This window comes from Oreochromis niloticus, linkage group LG19, assembly GCF_001858045.2.
Source record: "Oreochromis niloticus isolate F11D_XX linkage group LG19, O_niloticus_UMD_NMBU, whole genome shotgun sequence".
Taxonomy (NCBI): domain Eukaryota; kingdom Metazoa; phylum Chordata; class Actinopteri; order Cichliformes; family Cichlidae; genus Oreochromis; species Oreochromis niloticus.
The window spans coordinates 19,106,340-19,129,641 of record NC_031983.2 but is presented as its reverse complement, the minus strand read 5'-3'; the positions used below and the strand labels follow the sequence as shown (position 1 = coordinate 19,129,641).

General features: G+C 39.4%; 1 protein-coding gene across 3 annotated transcripts in view; it reads left to right on the top strand.

The window, feature by feature from the left end:
- Positions 1 to 3,606: 3,606 nt before the first annotated feature.
- mta1 (metastasis associated 1) overlaps positions 3,607 to 23,302 on the top strand; it is a 43,363-nt gene continuing 23,667 nt past the window's right edge. For 2 of the 3 annotated variants that reach the window (XM_013270066.3, XM_019348835.1), the window contains exons 1-3: positions 4,252 to 4,370; positions 14,207 to 14,274; positions 18,381 to 18,474. In XM_013270066.3, coding sequence (XP_013125520.1) covers positions 4,343 to 4,370; positions 14,207 to 14,274; positions 18,381 to 18,474 — 190 coding nt within the window. In that variant the 5' untranslated portion in view covers positions 4,252 to 4,342. Of the gene's footprint in view, positions 3,626 to 4,251; positions 4,371 to 14,206; positions 14,275 to 18,380; positions 18,475 to 23,302 lie in introns of those variants that run through there. The other variant, XM_005477278.4, reaches the window with a different exon arrangement.

The following is a 23,302-nucleotide window of genomic DNA, read 5'->3' as shown; positions in this document are numbered from 1 at the left end:
GATGCTAAGGTAGTATCACTGCCCATTATGTCCGTCTACTCTGGCACTGACCATGGCTTTATTATTATGTGCCCGTGGTTTTTCCTGTCATTTGTTTGATGATTTATGTGATATATATACATATATATATATGCATCTCAAGTTGCTGAGCAAGTGCTTGCCATTCCAGTCACTCATTTTTCTTCTTCTGTCTAACTGTTGTGGGTTTTTCCCCACATGGCACAGTCACCAAATGCCAGAGCCTCTCTGAAGATTGAGACATTTTTAGCAGTTCAACCAGCTGTTTCTCACAGAAAAAAAGGAAAAAGCAGTTGCACTTGTCTGGCAGCTTCTGGCATTTTGGCAAATGGTCCTGTGGTTAAGGGTGTACACTCAGTGACGGGATTGTCTTGCAAGGTGGGGTTCAGAATATGCAAGGGGATAACTTTTGGAGTGCCACATATTTCCATGTGTGAGACAGTCTCACAGTAACACCCTATTCGTAAGGGTCAGTATCAATAACCCACAACTGCAATATTCTTAATCCCTCTGGATTAGGGCAAAGCATTCTTGGGAGGCTGAGTGTTTCATTCAAAGCTGTGTGACAGATGACAGACTGAGTTATGTCTTCCGATAGAAACACCCACACTCAGAAAAGGCACAATAGCTAATATTGATTTAATGGCAACATTTGATAATATTATACTTCTGATCTACAGCTCTGTGTTGCAGCTTTAGATGCAAATAGCTGGCATCAACTCAAAAATCACAACTCACTTAAGTGTCGTTTTCGCCGTTAGCGATGGCCACATCGCGGTTCTTTTTTCTTCCCACAGCATGACTGCTTTTCAGGGAGCAAATGGGGACAATAGAAATAGCTGTGCGCATGATGTCCCCTGCTGGCAGACTATGTTTAGTGCAACTTGGAGCATTTTTTTTTCAGTGAGTATTGGAAAGATCAGGCATTGTTAATGAATGGTTTCAGAGCTCAATTTTATGTTTAGTATGAGCTAAAGATAATGGATAACATTATGTCTGAGTGTGCATGGTTTTAAGGCAGGCAAGCCTTTGTCTTAAGTGGTCATTTTTATAAAAAGCTAGACAATAGCTCCCCCTAATGGTGACTGAAAATAAATACAAACTCCTATTTTAAGTGTTTTCTTTTACTCGCAATAAGTCAGTGCTGTCTCCTCCCACAGCTCTCAGAGGACTGAGAACATGGCTTCATAGACTAAAAAATTAAAAAAAATGAATATTGTCTTTAATATCAACAGCAGTGGTGGTGAATGTGTTTTAGATGGATGTACAGAGCAGTCTCCATACAAGAATCTAGGCATCTATGATATTGTACAGTAGCTCACTGCATTATTATCGGTAATATTTATCCTGCTTTATATACTTATACATGTGTCTTATAGCTATAGCATGACTCACAGCAGAAGGTCACTGGCACTAACCTTCTGAGAAGGGAATATATTCAAGCATCCTCTAGAGAGCAGAGTTACAGACTGTTCCAAAGTATAGGTAATTCACTTTTAATAAGGAATACACCCATACAAAGTCAGGTGTGGAAGAGCGAGAGCCCTAACATTATTCCCTTTATTCCTGCACCACCCATAGTGTCTCTTGATCCAAGTATAGGTTCCAGAAAGAGAATTAAAAATATTTCAAATAGTTTCTGCAAGGATAGAGGTCTAATTGATTTCCTCTGTGTCTTTGACTCTCCCGTGATTCATCTGCTGCATGGAGGAGCAGAGGAAAGAAAGAGGATGAGGGAGGAAGAGAAGTAGGAAGAGAGAAAGAGAGGCCATCAGAGGTCTTCTTCCAAAGCGAAAGGAGGTTCTGCAGACGCTCTGCGTCCCGAGCCAATCCATCTCCACAGACTGAGATTCATCAGGATGAACACCTGCACTGCACTGCTCTGTACAGAGCTCTGCCTGCATGCTTGTCTTCCCGAATGCAGCAACATCTGGCAGAGGAGCAAGTGTATTAAAAAAAAGAACATCTGCACAGCATCAAGCAGCCAAGTAAACAAACAGCCCTAATGAAAGTGGTAACAGTTCCCAAATACAAGGGTGCATTGTCAACCACCTATTTTCCTTTAATTAAGAGCATATTAAGCACTGGCAATGTTTTCTTTTGAGCCTATTGGGGAAAATTACAACAGCTCAAAAGACTTCTCACGTGTGTCTCCATATGCTTAACAAATAACACATAATGTACAGGGATATGCTGGATTATGCTTTACACTTGAAATATTCCACAAGATAGCAATATAATATGCACAAAAATAAGCATTTATGCAGAAATGCACTGTTTGTTGCACACAGCAGTGCATACTTAAAAATAAATGTACAGTATAGTGATGGTCTTTCATCAGTGAGCATGCAACTATACTACAAATCAAAATACTGTGCAGTGTACCATGCACTGGCATTGAAAAACATCGCAAATTCAATGTAATTAAATTTGAATGACATAGTGTAGACGTAAATCCTTGTACACACCCATACATAAACACACACATGCACAAAAAACACACAAAGTGCACACTCCTTGTCTCTCGTTCCTTTTCATAAAAGAGCCCCGGGACATAATACAGAATCCCTCCAATGCAGCACAGTTCCTACTGCACACTTGAGTAGGAGTGCATACTATAAGCACACATGATTGGCCTATAACAGTCATGTGACTGCAGACTGTGGTCCCCTGTGTTAGGTCACAGTATTTGACGCTTCCATATGGTATAGATCAGACGTAGCCTTCACCACGCATTCCTCTGTCACAGAGGCCTTATGCTATCCACAAAAAAGTGAGCCAATCAAACAAATATCTGGTCATTCAGGATCACGCCTTGTAGATACCTTTCCATTAAAGACTGGTTGCCATGTAAAAAAAAAGCTATGCTCATGTGAGTTTTTTTAAGCATTCTGTGGTTTGATTGGCAATTTATTGTGCCATGTCCAAGGTGATATGGTACTATATGGTTTGTTTGTGGTAAGATTGAAAGAATAATATAAACACACTCACACACACACTACTGATAAGAACAGAAACACTGCTGCTAGTCCATGTTGCAGAACCAACATCCTATTTTAATGGCAGATTATTATCTTGTTCTCTTACCCACATGCACATAGAGTTGTACTGTGGACTAACCATGTCATTGTAATAAGCTTAATAATCCTAAATCTCCATAGTATTTCCAGAATCCAGAATATATCTCATATTATCATACCATAATTCATTGCATGTTTCTGCCTTCACTGCGTGCTGTGGTTATAATGTAGTCCTATACAGTGAGACAAAAATGAGCTATGCTATCTTATAAATAAACCACCATTGTAGTATACGATCCTAACTTTAATACACCTTATCAGATTGGAAGAATTTGCATATGTCTTCCTTTCTTTTGTTAATAAAATTAGGTATTTAAGGACAAATGTGTCTGACCCTGTGTCTTTCTAATGTACATGAATTAAATTTAACATACTTTGTTATTTTTACATTTAAGCCCATGTATCCCTCCCCTGCTGGTCCACTGACCTCTGACCCTCACTGACACTGTGAGCATTGAGGGATTTAGGATCACAGCACTGGTTTATTTTTAGGGCTGATGCATTTTTACACAGCTATACAGTTCCAGGTAAATGGCTTATTTTAAAACCAGCTCTGGAACCTGTCCACATTTCATGAGTCATCCAATGTGGGAGTTTATACAGTCCGAAGTAGGCCTGGTAGGCCCTGGAAGTTTTTTTTACATCGAGCTCTTACTTAAAGACTTGCTTTCCACCGTAAATTATCGCGATACGTGTCGATTAGTTGATTGGAGAGCTGTATAATTATCATAAATAAATAAAAACTTTAAGCTAGTATCCAAGTTTCATGTCTTAACAATAAAGACAGGTCTATTTTCAAGAAATTTACCCTTTCGTTTATAATCTAAATTGGCAAGTAAAAGATAAATGAACTACTTATGTAAGGTTAACCGAGTAGCAAAGTTAATAGGATAACGGTTCCTTTCGGACAGCGCGTGCTTGGTTGCTAATAGTGACGTAGGTACAGTTTAAAAAGGCAAATATTTATTTATTTATTTTTTAAATTTTATATTAAGTTAAAGAAAGTTGTTTAATTAAATCGTTAATTTGTTACAGTGCTTATTCCCATTTACCAGCGCCAAAGTTGTGGGTTAAAAGAAAAAAGGCGTACTGTCTCTTTAAGGCAGCCAGCCAGTCTCTTTCGTATTGATCAATCCACCATTTTCCAACACAGAGCGGCGGCAGTGCTAACACAGCTCCGGCAGCGCGAGAGAGAAGAGAGCCACCCCTCTACCTGGAGAGGAAGCCAGGGACCGGGGGCAGTCATGGCAGCGAACATGTACCGGGTTGGAGGTAAGGTGGAGGGGGCAGTATTTTAAGACCTTCCCGTAATTTTTTATGGCGGACTCGCCATGATTAACGTCGGTTCTTTTATGTATTTACAGCGCGTGGTCCGTCTTTTGCTTCCCTTCTTTTATTTCCCTAAAGCTAAAGAGCCTTGTGCTTCACAGATGATGATGATGGTGACTGTGAAGAGGAGGATGGTGATGAAGAGTAGTGGTTCTCTTTACAAAACTGCTCCCCGGATTTCCTCGCTTCTTTTTGCGTTTTTCTTCCAACTTAGCAAACAAGTACTTTAGTGCAACGATGCACTCTGAGTAACATGCATTGCGCTTCTATATATTTTGATGTAAAGTAGCGGATATATTCTAAAAGTTTTGCGTGCCATTCAGCTACAGCCCGGACTGTACGCTCACAGCCATAAGTAACATCGTAAGTGCTTTAAGTGTCCTGCAGAAACCTCTCAATGCTCACAAGACAGCAGCAAGGAGTGCATGCTCTTAAAATGCAGGGAAGGAGTGGGACAAAAAGTTAAAGACAACACTTTACATGCAGGAACCACTAAAATTCTCAAAGCATGCGTAGAGATCCGTTTTACACATTTATAACCAGTGTCTCTTCGCTTCTTTTGTGCAGGCAATTCAACTTAATACCTAATTAAAATTCCTGATTTCCCCTCCCACTCATTTTTTCCCTGCATATGTTCCCCTGATTTACATCCCGTAGGTACTGTGTGAAAATGAAAACACGAAAACCACTATAGCTGCACTGTATTTTAAATAGAATGTGCTGTTTTTTGAGGGGGTTTGCAGTGGAGATGCATAAAAGAATGGAGACCTTTTTAGATGTGTCTTCAAAAAACTTCAAATTTAGCTGTCAAAAAGTGTCACCACACAGAGGTTTGATATGAGGGCTGTAATGCAGATGGCAGTCGTAAGCATTTGCAGGACAGTTTCTTTATTCTTTCTTTATTCATCCACTTTTAGTGTCTTTTTGGACTCTGTGGCCATTTGTCAGTAGAAAAGGGAGGGAAAGCAAACTGATTATATTTTTAAGATTATTAAGAACTGATGTCTTTTGAAATATGACTGATGTGATTGCAGTTGGCTTGGAGCATGCATCAAAAATAGCCTATGCTTAAGTTAATGGCATTGTTATTTAGTCAAATGAAACAAAGCCTACCTGAGTGAGAGCTGGATTATGTTGGAGCAGGGTAAAAAGTTAACACTTTACCAGCCAGATGTTACTTAGTTTTGTATTTCTGTTTACGCTGTCAGTCTCTTACACTGACATACCAACCAGTTAAGCATGTATGTCTTGTTTGTAGCACACTAATTTGCAGTAAAAAAGGTTGTTTTATTTATTTCATATCTACCTTGCAGCTTTAAGGTTGTGTAGTTTGACTAATTTGTGAGATCTAATCAATCAGAATGGATTAAACATTTAATGCTCAGTCATCAAAGCAAAGTTGATTACTTTTTTGGAAAAGTGAAAAAGTAACAAGTAAGCTCAACCTTCATAATTTAATTTAAAACTACAAAACATAATTTAATAAGCATAGTCTTAATTTGTCCTACAATCACAGTTCTAGTTTAAAAAAATAAAATCACAGTTCTAGTTTGGCCTAAAAATAGGCCTCATAATTGACTGAAGCTTCTCCAGGCCAACACCAGAACAAAGCAGAAGCCCACACAAAGATGGCTGCTTCTTTGCAAGACAATGCAGGATCATCTTGGAAAAGCAATGAGTCCCCTTGAATGAGCAGTGGACAAAAGACAAAAGGTCTTGATGTCTTTGTTTTCACCATCCAGGCCACAAGCCACTCTTCCGGTGCCTGCAGCACTTCTTCCTAGTGCTTTCCCTCATGTGCAGGAAAGTGTTGGTGACTAAGTGTAGGCTATACGATAACTTTTAACCATTTCAGCGGTTGGAAGACGTTTTTATGAATGCAGTGAAATTTTAAAAAGCCTCTAAGACTTGCTGACGACTTGTTTTCCCCAAGTGAAAACAATTCTTTCCTGAGATGTTCTAAATTTGGTTGTCAAGACGTATAGAAAGTTTACTACAATTTTTGCTAGTGGGTACTCAGACCTACCATTGAAAAAGAGGACAGGCTTTTAAAACTGTGGAGCTTTGATTTTGTAGTTAATATTACAGGAAGTTGCTGGTTGGTGTTAAGCCAGGTTCAGTTTTTGGCCAGGTGATCCCCTGTTTGTTTCCTTTAAAATGAATTTCTACAACAGGCTTCTGAATGTGGACCTACTGTGATAGAGATGTTCCAAAATATAGTAAAAGATGCCCTGTTTGTATTTTCTCAAACTGTGTTGCTCTGGTCAAAATATATTTCTACCTAGAATGAGGATTGTGGGTTTTATTCCCCCATCACCTGCATCGGAACTGCAGTATGAGGCCATATCCGAGGATGTTATGATCACGAGGAATGATTACAGGATGCAAACACTTCTTCGGTTGTCATATGGGTAGGGGTGTTATTTAAAGAAATAATTGGAAAATACAGGATCCATCCTTTAAATAAGAACTTGCATTGGAATGTTTGGATTGTGACAGCTCTTGCACAGAGTTTGCAAAATGTGTTGCATTGTTTACTAACTTAAAAAGTGAGAAACTTGGGTGTTAATGCCCACATTTCCTTTGGATGGTGAGGATTTTCTACAGTAATTATTCAGAATGTGCCTGAAGGTGTTGCACTGTTTACTAATCTACAAACTGACTAAATTACAAACTTTGACAGTGCCCACACTTTGTTTGGCTCATGGCTGGTGTTAATCTCCCACGCTGGCAGTTGTGTCTCTTGCAGGGTCTGGTGGGTGTACTCGCTGAGTGGCGAGCTGAGGCTTCTTTGCTTCAATCCTGCCAAGTTCAGGACAACTAGTTGGACAGATGCATGACAACCTTTTTACATCCATTCAGCAAAGTATCCCCATCATTGTGTTTCTGAGGGGGGTCAAACTGCCCGAATGCCCATCACAATAACCGCTGTTTGCTAGCTTCCTAGTGTTGCCTATGGGCTTAAAGGTCTGGTTGTCTAAACTTCACTAGAATGAATGTTTGAGAAAAGAGTGGAAAAATTTGCTGATTTATCGCGTTTGTTAAGTGCAAGCTGCAGTGCCTGCTGCAGTATGATTGCAAGGTGTCATGGGAGTTGTGATCTAATTATTATAAGATCAAATCCATCTCAGCCTTAACACCACTGCTGACTTTATGCGAAACTGCTTTTTAAACATTTTTTATTCCTCGGTGTATTATAATATGTCAGAAAAGTGAGCGGGACGGGATATGAAAGACATATTTTTGTCTATTTCCTGCTTTTGCCAGGAATCCTAGCAGATACTAGCAGGCCAGGTAGATTGTATAGACTGTACAGAGGTGTATGCATCTGTGCATACAGCTGATCATACCTTAAGTGATTGTGAGTGATATCAAAGTGTGAAAATGAGGTGCGAGTTTGACTTTAGGATATTAAATTAGCTTCTATTACCATAGAAATCTTCATCCATACTATGGCAGTCTGTAATCTCGTCTGCGGTTGCCGCTTCTGACAACAGACACACCTCTCCGTGTGACTGCATGAGTAAGCATCGGATGGGGTGTGAGCTGTGGAGGGGGTGTGTTTGCTTGGACTTACGTGGGCAGATGTTCATGCTCTTCCTCTGCTGCCTCTCCAGCTCCCTTTCTAGCTCTAGCCCAGCCCTTGAGGAAAAAAAAGAAAAGAAATATGACTAAAGTATGCTGTACTACGTGTAGACATTGTATTCTCTAGAGATGAGTTTGAAGCTGGAGCACTTTTTGAATTTGAAATAAATTGCATCCTTTCATTAAGTTGAAATATTTGGATATGCCGTGGTGCAGCTTTATTGGGGCCAGCATATTGCAGACTAAATAGAAACAAAGATCGGTTGGTTACTGCGTTGTTGGTTTTTCTGTCACATAATCACAGTGTTGGTAGAGCTGTCTTTTAGGGATGTACAAGTAGACTTCCAGCTATCGTTTGAAATGTCTATGAATCTGATGATTAACCACGCAGTCTGTAGAAGGTCAGACAATAGTCCCATCCCAAGTCATGAATACACGAGGAGAGAGGTGTAACTTTGATTTCAGTAGTCAGTGAGACGTACTAGAAAACACATACACAGAATCAACAGTCAAATTTGTTTTTTGTTTTTTTAAAAAAGGTTCATACCTTTTACTAGGTATGAACAAAGTTTTATGACTGCTTAATTTTAGACTGTTTAAAAGTGCCGACAGGATCAGCGAGTCAGGGTTAGAGTACTTGAACGAATGCTGTGCCAATTTATGTTCTGGATACACTAAGACAAGACAGGAAACTGCAGCTGTACTTGTCTACATCTTCACTACAGTAATGATCCTGTTAAAATTGTTTTGAACCTCTTGCATCATTGCAACAGTGCGGTTTTCTTATTATGTTTCCCACTTCAGCTGTTATAAAGCCGATGATTGGCTGTTTGAGGGAACTGCTGTCTTTTGGTGTTGGTCACAGATTTCGGTTCAGGATTCTTGTATCCTCTTTGTGATGTCTGAGATATGTAGAAGCTACAATCAGAAATGTAATGAATTTAACATGTTAATTTGCTGTTTGTTAACTAATCTAATAATTCAAATGGCTAATCACTGCAGCTTTAACTGTACTACATAGGTTATAATACGCTAATACACAGATTCCCAGCTGTTTGTCTCATGACTGTGCCTACTCAAATGCCTTTAACTCAGAGTGTGTTGCAGGGTGTGTCCCTGAGCTGTTCGACAAGTGATGTTCCCTCTGGGATTGCTTAATTTAAATTGCTTTAAGAAACTCTCAGTGACAAAGTTGTTTAAAAACACAGAGATTTAGGTAAAAAGATGAGCACAGTGTTGGTGAATTGTGCCATTCCTTGTAATGTACTTTCTGGAAAGCATATTTAACATAATAAACCACTGCGACTATGTAAAGCAGTTTATCGATGAGACCACCAACACAGTATAGTTTTCAGCCAGAGCCATTCAGAGATGTCCTGGGATTTGGACTGTAGGCCCTTACAATGTGCATCTTGGATTATCCTGGTCACCTTAACCGAAGTTTACAGTGAATTTTTGGATATAGGTTATTTTGATTGTAATTCGCACACCTGTTCCACTTCATTTTAGATTTTGCCCACCTTTATCTCTTTCTGGTTGATTATTTATCTCATGTTTTCTTTCTCTCTGTCTCTCTAATCATTGCGTCTCTGCCAGTCTGTCTCTCTGGCCTGGTTTGAATCAGCCCAGCAGACTCTCTCTTTCGGGGCTCAATAACGTGCCTTGATTGGCTCACAGAAAATTTGACTGCACTATGACATCATGGCCGCCGGAGCCCGCCGATTGGCTGACGCTGATAGTGGGGGATGGAGAGCGGGGTGGTTGTACGCGGGCTGATGTGACGGGAGGGCTGATGGGAAACTGAGAGACTGATGCTGCTCATTGCCTACAGGCTCTCTCTTTCTGTTGCTCTCATTTTGAGTTCCTCTCCAGCTTGCTCTCCAACAGGCTTCAGCTCCTCACATGTAGAAACTCCAACATTCAACCAGGCTGTTCTGGACAGTCACTGAGCCATTTTCCTCCCATGGTTATTTTATTATAATTTTTTCTTCTTCTGGAGGTGGCAGGAAGGGACACGGGTTGAACTTAAGTGTTTCCATTCTTGGTAACTTAAATTTCCGAGCCAGGAAAAAAAAGAACACGGTGAGCTTTGCCCAAAGTCCCACCTTCTCTAAATGTAGCAGGAGACGTGCTGTCACCAACCAAGGGGAAAAAAAAATCTTAGCATGTAGTGGCGATTCACACCCAACACCACATCAAACCAAATGTTCAGCATGTGGTTCTGCTTCATTTTCTAAAATGGTTATGACGCATTTTGGCTCCTGATTAATGGGTCCCTCTGAGCTGGTGAGCGTTTGAGGGCCGCAGCTACACGTCATCATTTCTCCCCACGCTTTGTCAAGAGACTTGTCCCTAATTTTTTTTTTTTGTAAATTAGGATTCTTCTTGTAAACATGGACATTTTGTTTTTCTTTTTTTTTTTTTTTGCAACGAAGGAATTTTCTGTCTCGGCATACTGGATTGCAGATTTAAGTCTTTTTCTTTCTTTTTTTTTGTAAAATCAGATGTGATAAATTTTTACTAAAAGACATCACCTTAACTTATGGGACTTTTTTGTACAATCATTCATAGATTATTCTGCTAATTAACAGAATAATCTACAACCACAATAACAAAGTCCCAATTTGTGCAGGTGATTTCTCTATAGTTTTCTCAGTAGTAATTCACGTGATGATTAGTTTATTGATTAATTTACTCTGTGGCTATCACAGCGTCCCACAGCATAAGATGGTGTCCTGGAGTGTGTTGTTTCCTAATCAATAGTCCAAAAAAGAAAGGGTCTGTTTGTTTATGTCAATAAATTTAAAATTCTAAATCATCACCTTTCTAGCCAATTTCCCTGAGAAAAAAGAGCCAAAGCTTATAATTTAATCTAAATAACTGCTTCTAAAAGTGTATGAAATAACTAATTGATTCATGGCTGCGCTACAGTACAGCTTGTTCTGTTATAGGCAGGTAGGAATAATGGCCGCAGCAGTCAAGGATTACTTTCATTATATTCTGAAAATTCTTTCATTGAACAAACTTAAAATGGGAAAAGAGGTCTTTAAAGAGATTAAAACCGAAATAGATATTTCACTTTCTGTGATGTAAGACCACATGTGAAAGGCGTTAGTCACGTTTCAGAAGCTAAAATAAGTTTCAAGTATTATTAATTTATAAAACCAGTTTCTGATTAGTTTAATTAGCTATTCAGTTTCTGTTCATGCTGAACAAGTTTTTTTTTTTTTTTTTTGTTCAAGGATGACTTGACCATGCTTAATAAAAGGATAGTGTCTTGGTCACTTTCCCGCAGTTTCACAGCCAATCTGGTGATCACAACTAGTCACAAGCCAGTTTCTTCAACCCCTGACCTCCGTGCTGCTGACTCACATGTGTGTCTGAAAGCGAGCAAGTCGGATATCTCGTCTTCATTTTCTTTCTCAGTGTGCCGCTCAATTTCAGCTTGGCCTATTTGATATTCAGCAGCGGGACGGAGATGTCACAGTGGCAGTGGAGTCTAGTAACAAGCTGTTACAGGGTGAAGAGTAGACAGGCACGATGTGACGATCTTTTCCCATCTTGTAGCAATGTTCAACAGTAAAAGAGAGTTGCTGGAAGACGCAAGTCATAAAATTTGCACTGTGTATGCCTTCTGAATTGCTTTTGCTACTTGGGGGAAGTGCTAAAGTTTTACATCTTCATGCAAATGATGATTGTTCAGTAGCTTAATGCATAGAACAATTTTTCAAGGGTTTAAATAAAATAAATGTTATCTGCCAACCGTAGCTCTGGAAATTACAGTTATCTTGCATTACAAAACTTCAGACTGGGCGTGAACCTCTTGTATTCAGTTATAAGTGTGGGTGGAGAGAAGAATACCAATAAGCATAGTGGAGCAAAAGGTTTTCCAGTGGAGAAGTCAAGGTGTGCCCCCTATGCAGATGCAGTGGTTGCTTTGCATTATTATGTGTTAAAGATCAGCGTGGGCGACACTGTCTCTGAGATAGACTTTCAATGTTTGACTGTTGATTATTGGAAATGTTACAGTCAGCAGACATATTAAATATATACATGTCAGATGTGAAGTCATTGGTAGTTCAGTTTATTTTGGTTGTTTGTGAATTGTTAGCAAACGGTTTTCACTCTGGTTCCTCTGAGCCAAAGACGGTGTCTTTAAATGCCGGTTTTTCCTGAACAGAGTTGCAGTTGAGAACACCCAAGACGGGACAAAGAAATTCTGCGAATTAGTCCAGATTAGTTTGAGGACTGAGTAAAGAGAAAAAAACATAAAAAACACTATTAAACTTTGTTCATACTGTCGTTCATGGGAAGGAGCAATCAGTATGCTCCTCTGGTATTAAACAGCCAAAAGTTTGATTGTTTTGTATCCTCGGTGCCCTATGACATACATGCATCCTGGCCGTTGCATGGGGAGTACTGAAAGCATACAGTATGTTTGCAGAAACACATTAAATACTGCAATTTATGCATGCCAGGCATAAGTATGAAAATAAAGCTCAAGACAGAAAAGAAAATGCAATGCAGAGAAAATGAATTGCAAAAAACAATTATTTTGCAAAACCAATTCTTCAGCTGACCGTGTGTCTTGCTGTATCTCTGAGCACCCCTACCTTCACCCAATAAGGACCCCAGATAAGTAGTTGCATAAATGATCAATGAAACCTCAAAGAATTCAGTGTTGGAAGTTCCAGCATATAAGCTCTGCAGCTTTTTGTGTTGCAAAGCTTTGAAGAGATTCTATATCCAGTAGTGAAAGCTTCATTTCCTGCTTGGATAATGTGTGTTGTGTAATCCATCTATAGGTTGTTATGTAGATGGAAACATGATATCATCTTACACAAAGTTACAAAATGCCTTTCTAGTCATACTTGTCATTAGTTAAAAGAAAAGAAAAGCCAAATGAGTCATCTGGACTGAGATCAGAAACTAGGACGGGGAGGGAGAGGCAAGACTGAGACTAATGCACTGAGACTACATTTACGTTTTCAGCAGAAAAAAACTTTATCAATGTCTGAATAATATTGGTTGAACTGGTTGGTTGAGCAAAACCATTCAAAACTGTTTGAATGCCACCTTTGGGTTTTTAAAAGGAAGCTGGAAACAGAACGGCTTGATAAATGCGTCTTAGATAATTGTTTTAATTGTGTTTACAATGTTTTGTGTGAGGATTTTTCCTTTAACTGTGGCACTTATTATTGTGCGTGGTAGACTTGGATGTCGTTGCAGATTATGGGTGTGCTAACAGGATGGGTGCATGCCTAAACCAGTTAAGTGTTGGACACAGGAGGAGCAAGAAATGAAGGCAAGAGTCAGTGTATGTTGCGGCTGTGCTGGTGGAATTTTGGGCGATCTCTGGCCTAGTCGGTCAAGAAGACGGGTCTTAGGGGAGCGTGGGGGGATGGGAGGGGGCAGATTTAGGGTGAAGGGAGGATAGCTCCAGCTCCAGGCAACATACCAAGTGTGGGGTATAATCTGACAGCACTCAGCCAAGACACATGCAGGGCTAAGACCAGGCACCCTACCAAGACTGGGGCCTGTGGGGACATCCTGGTGAGAGCTAAGCCTCCAATGGGCCTGGAGTGGTGCCAGGAGCAACACACACACACACACACACACACACACACACACACACACACACACACACACACACACACGCATACACACACACACACACACGCATACACGTTAACACAAATGCATAGTAAATCCACACACGCGTGGTAAAGCCTGTGCAGTGTCTCTCGTACACCCACACACAAATGCAGACACACTGCGCATACAAACACCACCACACATGGGGAGAATGAATGGAGCAATAAGACAAAGAAAGCATGAGGGCTGAGGAAATACAAGGTTTGCTATTTGAATGGAAGGGTTGGAGAGCCAGTTTTGTTGTTTATGTGCGAGTGTGCATTAGCACGTCAACATCTCATTCTGTCAGACTTCCCAACTACAACAGCAACTGCTGTGTATGAAATTAGCCTAATCGAGTTAAATCAACATTTTGTGTATGTCTCTGCTGCACTTTCCTCTCGACTAATCAAGCTGTCGTTGTGTGGTCCAGTTGGAAATTGCCCTGAACGTTTGACTGACCTCACATTGTTAACTGACACTTCTTTGTCTTTCTCTTTCCATTCCCCACTCTGTTTCTCTTTCTGTTCCTCCTTCTCCTTCTTGCTGTTCCTCTGCAGATTATGTTTATTTTGAGAACTCGTCCAGTAACCCACTGCTGATCAGGAGGATAGAGGAGCTGAACAAGGTGAGTGTGAGTGGGTGTCTGAGGTTGAATTTATACCCTTGAATGCAGCACATATCCCAGCACTGTAAATCGGATATTAATGTCTCTATCTCAACCATTCAAATACACTTTAATAAAGGCACATTTTAACTAATATTAGGTGCTTTTTTTTGTATATTTAAGTAAAAATAAAAAATGTATCTTGTAATGTAAAATAGTTTTGCCATTAAAATCTATTTTCATTAGCTTTTTTGATATCTGAAGCTACTTTATACTTTCTACAGCTTGGCTTGTTCAGTGTAAAAACTCCTCTTAGGTAGGAGGGGAATATATTAAACTGCCTAATTATTTTTTTCACTGTACATGTGTTATTTCACTTCATAATTTATTAGAGTGAACATAACATCTGAACAAATTGCACTTTGATTACAATGCAAATTTTGGTTTGGGGAATGTTGAAAAGAGGCATGTAATGATAGGCTGATTTATTTATTGAGAGAAACAAAATCATTATCTGTGCTGAAGTGTCTCAGCTTCTGAAGTGTGATGATTTGCAGATTTTATTGTGTATGCGACAGCAAATAGGCTTTCATATGGCTTCAGACTTACAGTCATTTAAAAAAAAAAGAAAATATAGCCTCTTAAAATTATAAGTTTTATATATCAGGGCATCAGAAAAACTTGGTCTTTAACAGGTCTTAAAATTAGGTAAATGTAACCCCAGAAGAAAAACAACACATATTACACCATGTCATTATTTAGCAAATATTAAGCCAAAATGCGGGAGCAGCGTGTGGAAAGACTAAGTATGTGCTAACTGTGTCCACAGGGATTAAAAGTGGAAGTATCAGCCAGGTGCTCCTAATCAAATTCGCTTGATCATCATCAAGTATGGCCACCTCTATAAAAGCAGAAGCTTTGTCAGTTTTTTGGTCTGAAGCATTCAAGTGTGTGTGTTAACGCAGTGCCAAGGAGGAAAGATGTCAGCAATGATCTTAATGAATCAAATGTTGCTCACCATCAATCTCAGTAGGGTTAAAAGTCAATTTCCAAACACTTTGAAGTCCATCATGCGACAGCGAGAAAGATTATTCACAGTTGCCAGTCTGCACTGAAGTGGACATCCCAATAAACTCACTCCAAGGTCAGACCATGTAATGCTTGGAGAAATTGCAAACAACCCAAGAGCCACATTTAAGACACTATATAGGCCTCAGTAATTGACGGGACAAGACTGGACAAGTATGGCTTGTTTGGAAATTTGCCTCTTCTCATGAAGAAAGAACATGGCAACATGGCTTGGGTAAGGAAAGTCACATCTGAACAAATCACCAAGACTTCAGGAACAATATCATTTGCACAGATGAGACCATAGTGGAGGCAAACTGTCAAGCACGGTGGTAGAGGGGTAGTGATTTTGGCATGTTTTGCAGTCATTGAGTCAATTCTTGTATACCCAAGTATTCTAGTCAAATGTGAGGTCATCTAAAGCTTGGCTAAAATTGTGTCAATCACACTAGCAAATCTCTTCTAGAGTGGCTGAAAAGTGAAAAAAAATCCAAGTGATTCAATGATCCAGACAAAGTCCAGACCTCAGCCTGATTAAAATGCTGTGGTGGGACCTTAAAAGAGCTGTGCATAAATTAATGCCCACAAACCTCAATGAACTGAAGTAACACTGTAAGAAGAGTGAGTCCAAGTTCCACCACAACAATGTGACAGACTGATTAAGTCGTACTTAAAATGATTTCAAGTTATTATTGCTAAAAGTGGTTCTTAAAGCTATTGACTCATGGTATGCAATTAGTTTTTCACACACTGCTTCTGCATTTTGGCTTAATTAAATAATGACACATTGTAAATGCCATGTGCTGTTGTTCATCTGAGGTTAAATTTACCTGGTTCTTAAGCCTTGTTATGGACTGCATTGTGTTTTTTTTTTTTTTCTTAATGCCCAGATATGTAAAGCCTTAGAATTAACAATGGGCGTGCTTTAATTTTTTACTGTTAGTGTGTTTTTAGACAATGCACTACTTGAATATGGGATGCTAGTCTTGACAAATTCTACAGACTAGATCTTAATGAAAAGAGAAACCAAATGTTAGTAGTCAGATTTTTATTATCCTTTTAAATGTATGATTTATGTGGTGCATATGGTAAATGTTGTGTTTTTATTCAGCATAATGCAGTAGTGAAAGCAGTATTGCGTTATAGTGTCACATTAATGATGATGTTGTTGTTAAGGTGTTGGGTAAATCCCAGCCTGCTATTTGGTACGTTGTTCAGTTAAAGAAGCAGAAAAAGAGATGTCTCTGTAGACTAGTTACAGGTGCCTGCTGTCTGTCCCCTGTTCCAGGCCTGTGCTGAATAATATGGAGAGTGTTTAATGTGATTGACACAGAGCTCAGAGTCGGCCTTCTATTCTGTCTGTCACTGTCAGTCTCTGTGCTCCGCGGGGATCTTTGGGTTTCTCTTCCATACGGCCTGAGATGCTGGTTTAGAAAATACAGTGTCTGAGGGGAAAAATTTCCATTGATCAAAACTGAAAACTGATCAAGTTAACAGTTTAGTCTGAAAACCTTTCTGCAGTCTAAAGTGCACACCAGTAGGTTTGCCTGCTGATTAAAATGTGAAATAAATATGCAGTGTATAGCTTTCATGTAACTTGCATGCACATTTCTCTGTGTCTATTTATGATAATATTGTGAAAGGAAACATATATTTCACTGTTAAAGTCACAGATCTTACTTGGGCATGTTGCTCAGGTATATTAACAGCAGCCAAATTATATTTGAAGCCTCATCTTTTTCCCAACCTACTCTCTGGGATGCTCCATCATTCTGTATACACCAGTATTTCTTGTTCTGCTCTTGAGGTACTGTGTGAGCTCCAGGGCCACTCTACCCAAAACCTGCATCAGGTGAAGTGCTGGTTCTTGTGCTACCTCATGGAGGCTGCAGAGCAGAACAATGACTGCTATGAGCTAGCTGCAAGTTTGTGGATTTGGTGTCCCCCAGCGAGACAAGAGACTTGAAGGAGAAGCAGCTGATTGTGTTGCTTAATTAATTGTTGGTTGCAAAGTACTTGGCAAGTAGAATATTTGCAATGGGGCACATGCACCCCCAAGAATATCTAATTTAATGTGAAACACTCCTTCTTATTCTACTGTCCTATATTTAAACTCTGATCCATTAAAAAAAAAATCCTGGATAAGCCTTGTTTTTCATTTCTTACACACAAACTCCAATGATAGTGCTGACCATAAATGGCTATAGTACACTAAATAAAGTTCTTACAGCTTAAATGTGCACATACATAATTTTATGAAGTGATACTGGAAATGTTAAGATTAACTGTGAGTCATGTCATGTCATGCTATATGTGCTGTCACAGGGTGCTGTGGGAGTTTTATTTTATTCAAAACTTTCTTTTTTTTCAAAGAAAATGTTTTATTTTGCAGCCATAAATGGGCCAATTATCTCTCCTCTGTTCTATGGCCTTTGTTCAAAAATGGAACTGGAAAATTGGATTTTAATTATTTGATGATTGGGAAAGTAGAAAGTCTGCAGAGCTGAAGTGTCTACAGAATGTAAATCTGTGTTAGGTGTTCACTTTGTACTTTGTTTGTCATCCCTTCGTTCCTCGTTCAGTACACAATAAACTCATAAAAAAGTTAGTCAGTACTCAAAACTTAATGCATAGTGATTTGAAAAAGGTAAAAGCTACAACTTGGTGTCTAAATTATACTTAGTATCTTTTACACTTTAAATAATCTTACTAGGATTACTAGTTTCTGTTTTTAGGTAGTATTCAATAAAATATTGTCATGCAGATTCTAATTTAAAAACAGTTCTGCATGAAAACATCTATGTAGAAATTAATGTGAAGGGAAAAGAGCTTGGGCTTGCACAGACACAGTCCTCATCACTGCAACACATGATTTTTTTTTTTTCTTTTTTCTTTTTTTGGAGGATTGCTGTGGCCACTTTGTTTTCAGGCAAAGTTAAAAAACTAGCCTCAGTTATGGGTTTTTCATCTGTGTGCGCGTGCCCGTGCATGCGCATGTTGGTTCTCTGTGTGAGGCACCACTTGTTGCCATGGTAACGCTGATTGTCTCTGGTTTGCAGACAGCCAATGGGAATGTGGAGGCCAAAGTGGTGTGTTTTTACCGGCGCAGGGACATCTCCAGCACACTCATCGCTCTGGCAGACAAACATGCAAGTGAGTGACCGACCATAACCCAGCCAGCCAAAATCATGCATCAAACAAAACTGCCAACCAGGACATGAAACATTTCTTTCTGACAACGCTCTGCAGTCATTTTCCACTGCAAACTTGTGGTACTTTCACATCCAATCGAACAAGATTTCCCTGAACAGAAAAATACAGCTCTGCTTGTTGTTTGGCTTGATTGTAAGCTTGTTTGCACTCCAGATTTTATCAAGGGGTGATACAAAATTGAAGTTTGTTTTCTTTTACCAAGCTGGTCCAGACTTTAGCCCCTCCTCTGATAGACTGGCTTGCAGAAAGCATTCAATAAGTTATGTATATCAATATGGTAACGTCTGGGTGTTTGGGTGAGTTTAGTGCTTGAATATGCTCCTGTCCTTCAAAACTTGGAGCAATGCTGCTTCGGCTCCATCTTAGGTGGCTTTGTATGTGTTTTTTTCTTTTCTTTTTTTTTCTTTTTAAGTTCTGGCTACCAGGAAGTTTCGTCTGAGAGAAGCGCTTGCAAGCGGTGGTTTTAAAAATAGGGAAGGGGAAATATAGAAGCTCCGTCAGAGGGACATAGAATGTGATGGTAGGTTTGTTAGCAGTAAAAGAAAGTAGTGTAGATGAAAACTGTTAACAGGTAACAGAAGTATGTCATTTAAAGGCCAAACTATTGAGACTACTAGGTCATGTCCCTCGTGGTCAGTTGGAAATTACGCCTTCAGGGCACTGCTCCAGAGTGCCTAAAGAAGTAGAGAAGGATACAGGATTTATTGCCACTTAGAGATATTGCTTTTGGCATGACCACCTCTTCCATATCACCTCTTTGACCATGTAAAACGCGGCTTTTTTGACACATGGAGGTACATAGAGGTCCCACTATGGGCCTTTTATGAGGTAACTATGCAGTTTGGCTACATATATTTAAGGCACTTTGTCTGTTTTCCTTTAATCTTTGCATTTTCTTCTTATTTTATTGTAATCTTCTAAACATTTTTTAACAGAATAAAAACCTGTGCAGTTTGCTTGTTAGTTGAATACGGTTGTAAACCTTGTCTGCAAGCCAACCTTACCTTGGAAGGTTATATCTATTTTAAATTAACTTGAAAAGACTTGAGTTCATCCTCATTTGAAACTGTTGTCTATCTATTGTGTATTTAGTCTTGTGGGAAGATATAATCACCCACTACTACCCACTACTTAAGTTAGTAATCTGTATCCATGCTGCCACAGCGGAGCATTTGGTTGCCTCGCAACAAGATGGACCTGGGTTCAAACCCAGGAAGGTTAATGCAGCCAATGTAAGAGGTTCTTAATCTCACGGGTTCTCACTGGTTAAATAGAGGCTAAATAGATCTATGAACAGTTATTTTTCATATCGTCTGTCATCAGGAATCTGATATTCACCTGTGTCAGTGGTCATGTGGCAGCAATGTAAAAGAATCAAACAAATCAAATGGGTCATTCTGTACTCATCAATCACATTTTTATTATTTTTTCCATTTCTTTGAACAAGTCATTTCTCTGACGTCGCTCCATTTTATTGCATGTGTTTTTGGCGCACTTGTAATCCTGAATTACTGATATACTTTCCTAGGTGACTGACAGAAAGCAACATACTCAGCTGGTTCCTACTATAACTGTTATACAAAAGAGCAGATATAGCTAAGTAGAATAACACATTAGCACTTTTGCTTTCTCTATGTAATGGAGTGTTTCACACTCCTGACATACTCAGGTTCTTGTGAAGGCTCAAAAAGACTTTTGGCTAAAGCAGGTACACTTGGTGTCCAGAGCAAATGTGGCCTTCTGTGTCAACACAAAGTTTTATCACTTAGACTTAAAATTAATATGTAAGCACTCCTAAAACAGATCCAGCTAAAGCAAATAGAAAAAATCTTTGCACGTTATTTGACGTCCATTTTTTCTTGTGATAACCAGCAGTGGAAACACTGACATCCTTTAGTCGAGACCAGCAAAACCAGCCACCAAACTTTGACTGGGTGTGGCAGGATAAATGTTAGCTCTTCGGGTGTGAAAGTGTGTGCGTGCGTGTCTGAGAGCTACCAAGTATCCTGTTAGTGTGTGTGTGTGTGTGTGTGTGTGTGTGTGTGTGTGTGTCTGTGTCTTAACCACAGCGTCTACTGAGGAGGCCTGGGGGTTGTAACCATGGCAGAAGGGGATTGTTTATTCTGCTGGACCACACAGCATCAGCTTGTTAGTGTGGCGTTCTTTTAAGAAGGTCTGATTATTTTTGATGTTTTTGTTCTTGCTCTGGTGTTGATTGAAAAGGAAATATGCTCTTATTGTATATTGGAAAGAGTCGTGAAATATTGCGAGCTGTGATATTTGGGTATTTTTGTGGATCGCTTGTATCCTCTCTCTGGTTTGTTGATGAATAAATATGAATGTATAATCAGGGTTGCAGTGTTAAAAACAATACTCCAATAAAGCTAGCGTTATATGGAAGTTGCAGTGTGATGGATATTGCATTATGAATGTTGTAGAGTAATGCATCAGTGGACTGTTCCTATATAGACCTCTCTGCCAGCTGCAGTTCAGTGAGGGGGCTTCTAGACATTTTCAATATGTAAAAAATGCATGGAAGGAATTGCTGTGCACCACATGGGTGTGGGCTGCATCCTGTCTGCATTTATGTAGCTGCAGCCCCACTTTGGCTGAGTGTATATGTGTATCTGCATGCTTGTGTGGGTCCGCGTGTTATAGGTGCATGATGTACTTGAGTTTTTAGCTCTGGGCCCTGTCGGAGGAATTGCTGAAGGGGTGCATTTAATTCAGTTTCGTTGTGGATCAGCGGAGGATGGCGGTGGTGTGTGTGCTTTTAATGTGTGTCTGCTGTGAGTCATTGATCAAATATTTTGCTTGCAAAGATTCAGAGCACTCCCTCAATGGGGCCTCCGAATCCAGTGGTAGCTCCTCCCCTCTGAGTGAAGCAGGCTCCTGAGTGGTCAGCCTCTGTGGCAGATTTGCCATTTTACCTCCACGGCCCCTCCTTCCACACATTTGAATTTGCCATGACTCAAACCTTTTTTCTGTTTTGGAGATGTCGCTCCTTGCTTCTATAAACAATAGGAAACACTGTTGCCAGTGAAATGATGCACAGAAAGTTGAATCAGGTCCTGGGCTAATATTATGTTACATCGACCTCTCTTTTTTCAGGCTAAAATAATGTCCAAAAACAATGGAATATTCTTTTTATTATGTTTTTAATGTCGAATAACTAAGTGCACTCACGGTATAGGAGTTTGCACATCATCCCGTATACAGTTAGAAAGTAATAAGCTTTTACTGTGAGGAATAGCCTAATCAGCTGTAGCTATTCAGACTGTCTTTGTCTTGTCTTTCTTTGTACAGCAGTGACTTATGCCACAGCAGGACTCACACTTTACCTACCGCGAGCAAATAAAAACAAAAGAAATGTTTAAGAAAAGTTTCAAGAAAAAAGTGTACTGTAACTATAGGAATATTTATTTTTTTGCCTACATGAAATGCTGACATGTAGCTGTACAGATGGTTGTATACCATCTGGATTTTCCAGAATAATGCACCATGTAGCAGTCATTTTCAGGTGTTTCAATATTGTGTAAACAAATAAATGAAAACCTATGAAAGTATGAAATTAAATTCATATCTCTGTTTTCTTCAACCTGTCAGCTTCAAGTGGTTTACTGTTTGTTGCTAAAAGATATGCCTCTGGAATGAACATAACTGCTTTTTATTTTTAATGACCTTGTTTTCTGCGTGTATTTACAAGCACGCACGAAAAGAAATTTCTATAAAAACTGCATTTTGTCAGCTATTCAAAACCATACACAGCAACAGCCAGATTATTCTAATTCTATTTTCTACTTCCTGATGTGTTCTACAAAAGCTGGTAGTCGTTAGATATGCTATTGACACTGCATAGCAGTTTGAAAGGCACATTTCATCGTGTCTACTGCACTGCTGTAGAAATGATCTTAAACATGTGACCACGTGTAAACGGGTGGCGCAGTGAGAAGATTCTGGGTTGGAATCTATTGTCTAGGTGTACTGTACTTGCGCCCACAGTCTAAAGACAGCCTTGTTAGGTGAACTGCTAATTCTGGATTGGGTTTAGGTGTGGATATAAGCTTGAATGATTGCATGTTTCTCTATATTAGCTTTGCGATGGGCTGGTGTGCTGTACATGGTTTACTTGGCCTCTAACCTAGAGTCAGGTGAGATGGTCTCCAACCCCTTGTGACCCTAACGTGGATCGATGTATTGTTGATGGCATATTTTTCTTTCTCAACATCTGTTATTATAGTTATTATAGTCATTTTAATACTTTATTTAATTGAAAGAAGGTCAGTCTATATGCAACGCTATACATACCTTATTCAAATGGTACAGCTTAAGCTCACATACATGCGTCACTTGTTCCTAAGCCTTTGTAATGTGAGAAGGGTCGGCCTCCATATTGCAGTCATGGCTTGAATCTCTAGAAGACATGATTTATTATTTTGTGACTGATAAGGCACTTTTGTGGTTATTCCTTCCAGCCAGTCAAATGAACATTAATCAGTCAAACCACATAATTTAAAACAATGTACATGGAGATTTGCTTATTATGTCTCTTGGTAGTTACATGTACTTGAATTTCTAAATCTATTCATTCACTGTAGAACCCTTGTGTGTTGTATCCTTAACCCTTTCCTTATGGAGTTAAGCTATAGGGATAAAATGTGGTCTGCTGCAATGACTGAACAACATCCAGGATGATTTTTGTGGTTTGAGGGGGAAAAAACAAACAATGCACAAGCAAAACTTCAGTGAATGCATGCTTGAGCTGAAG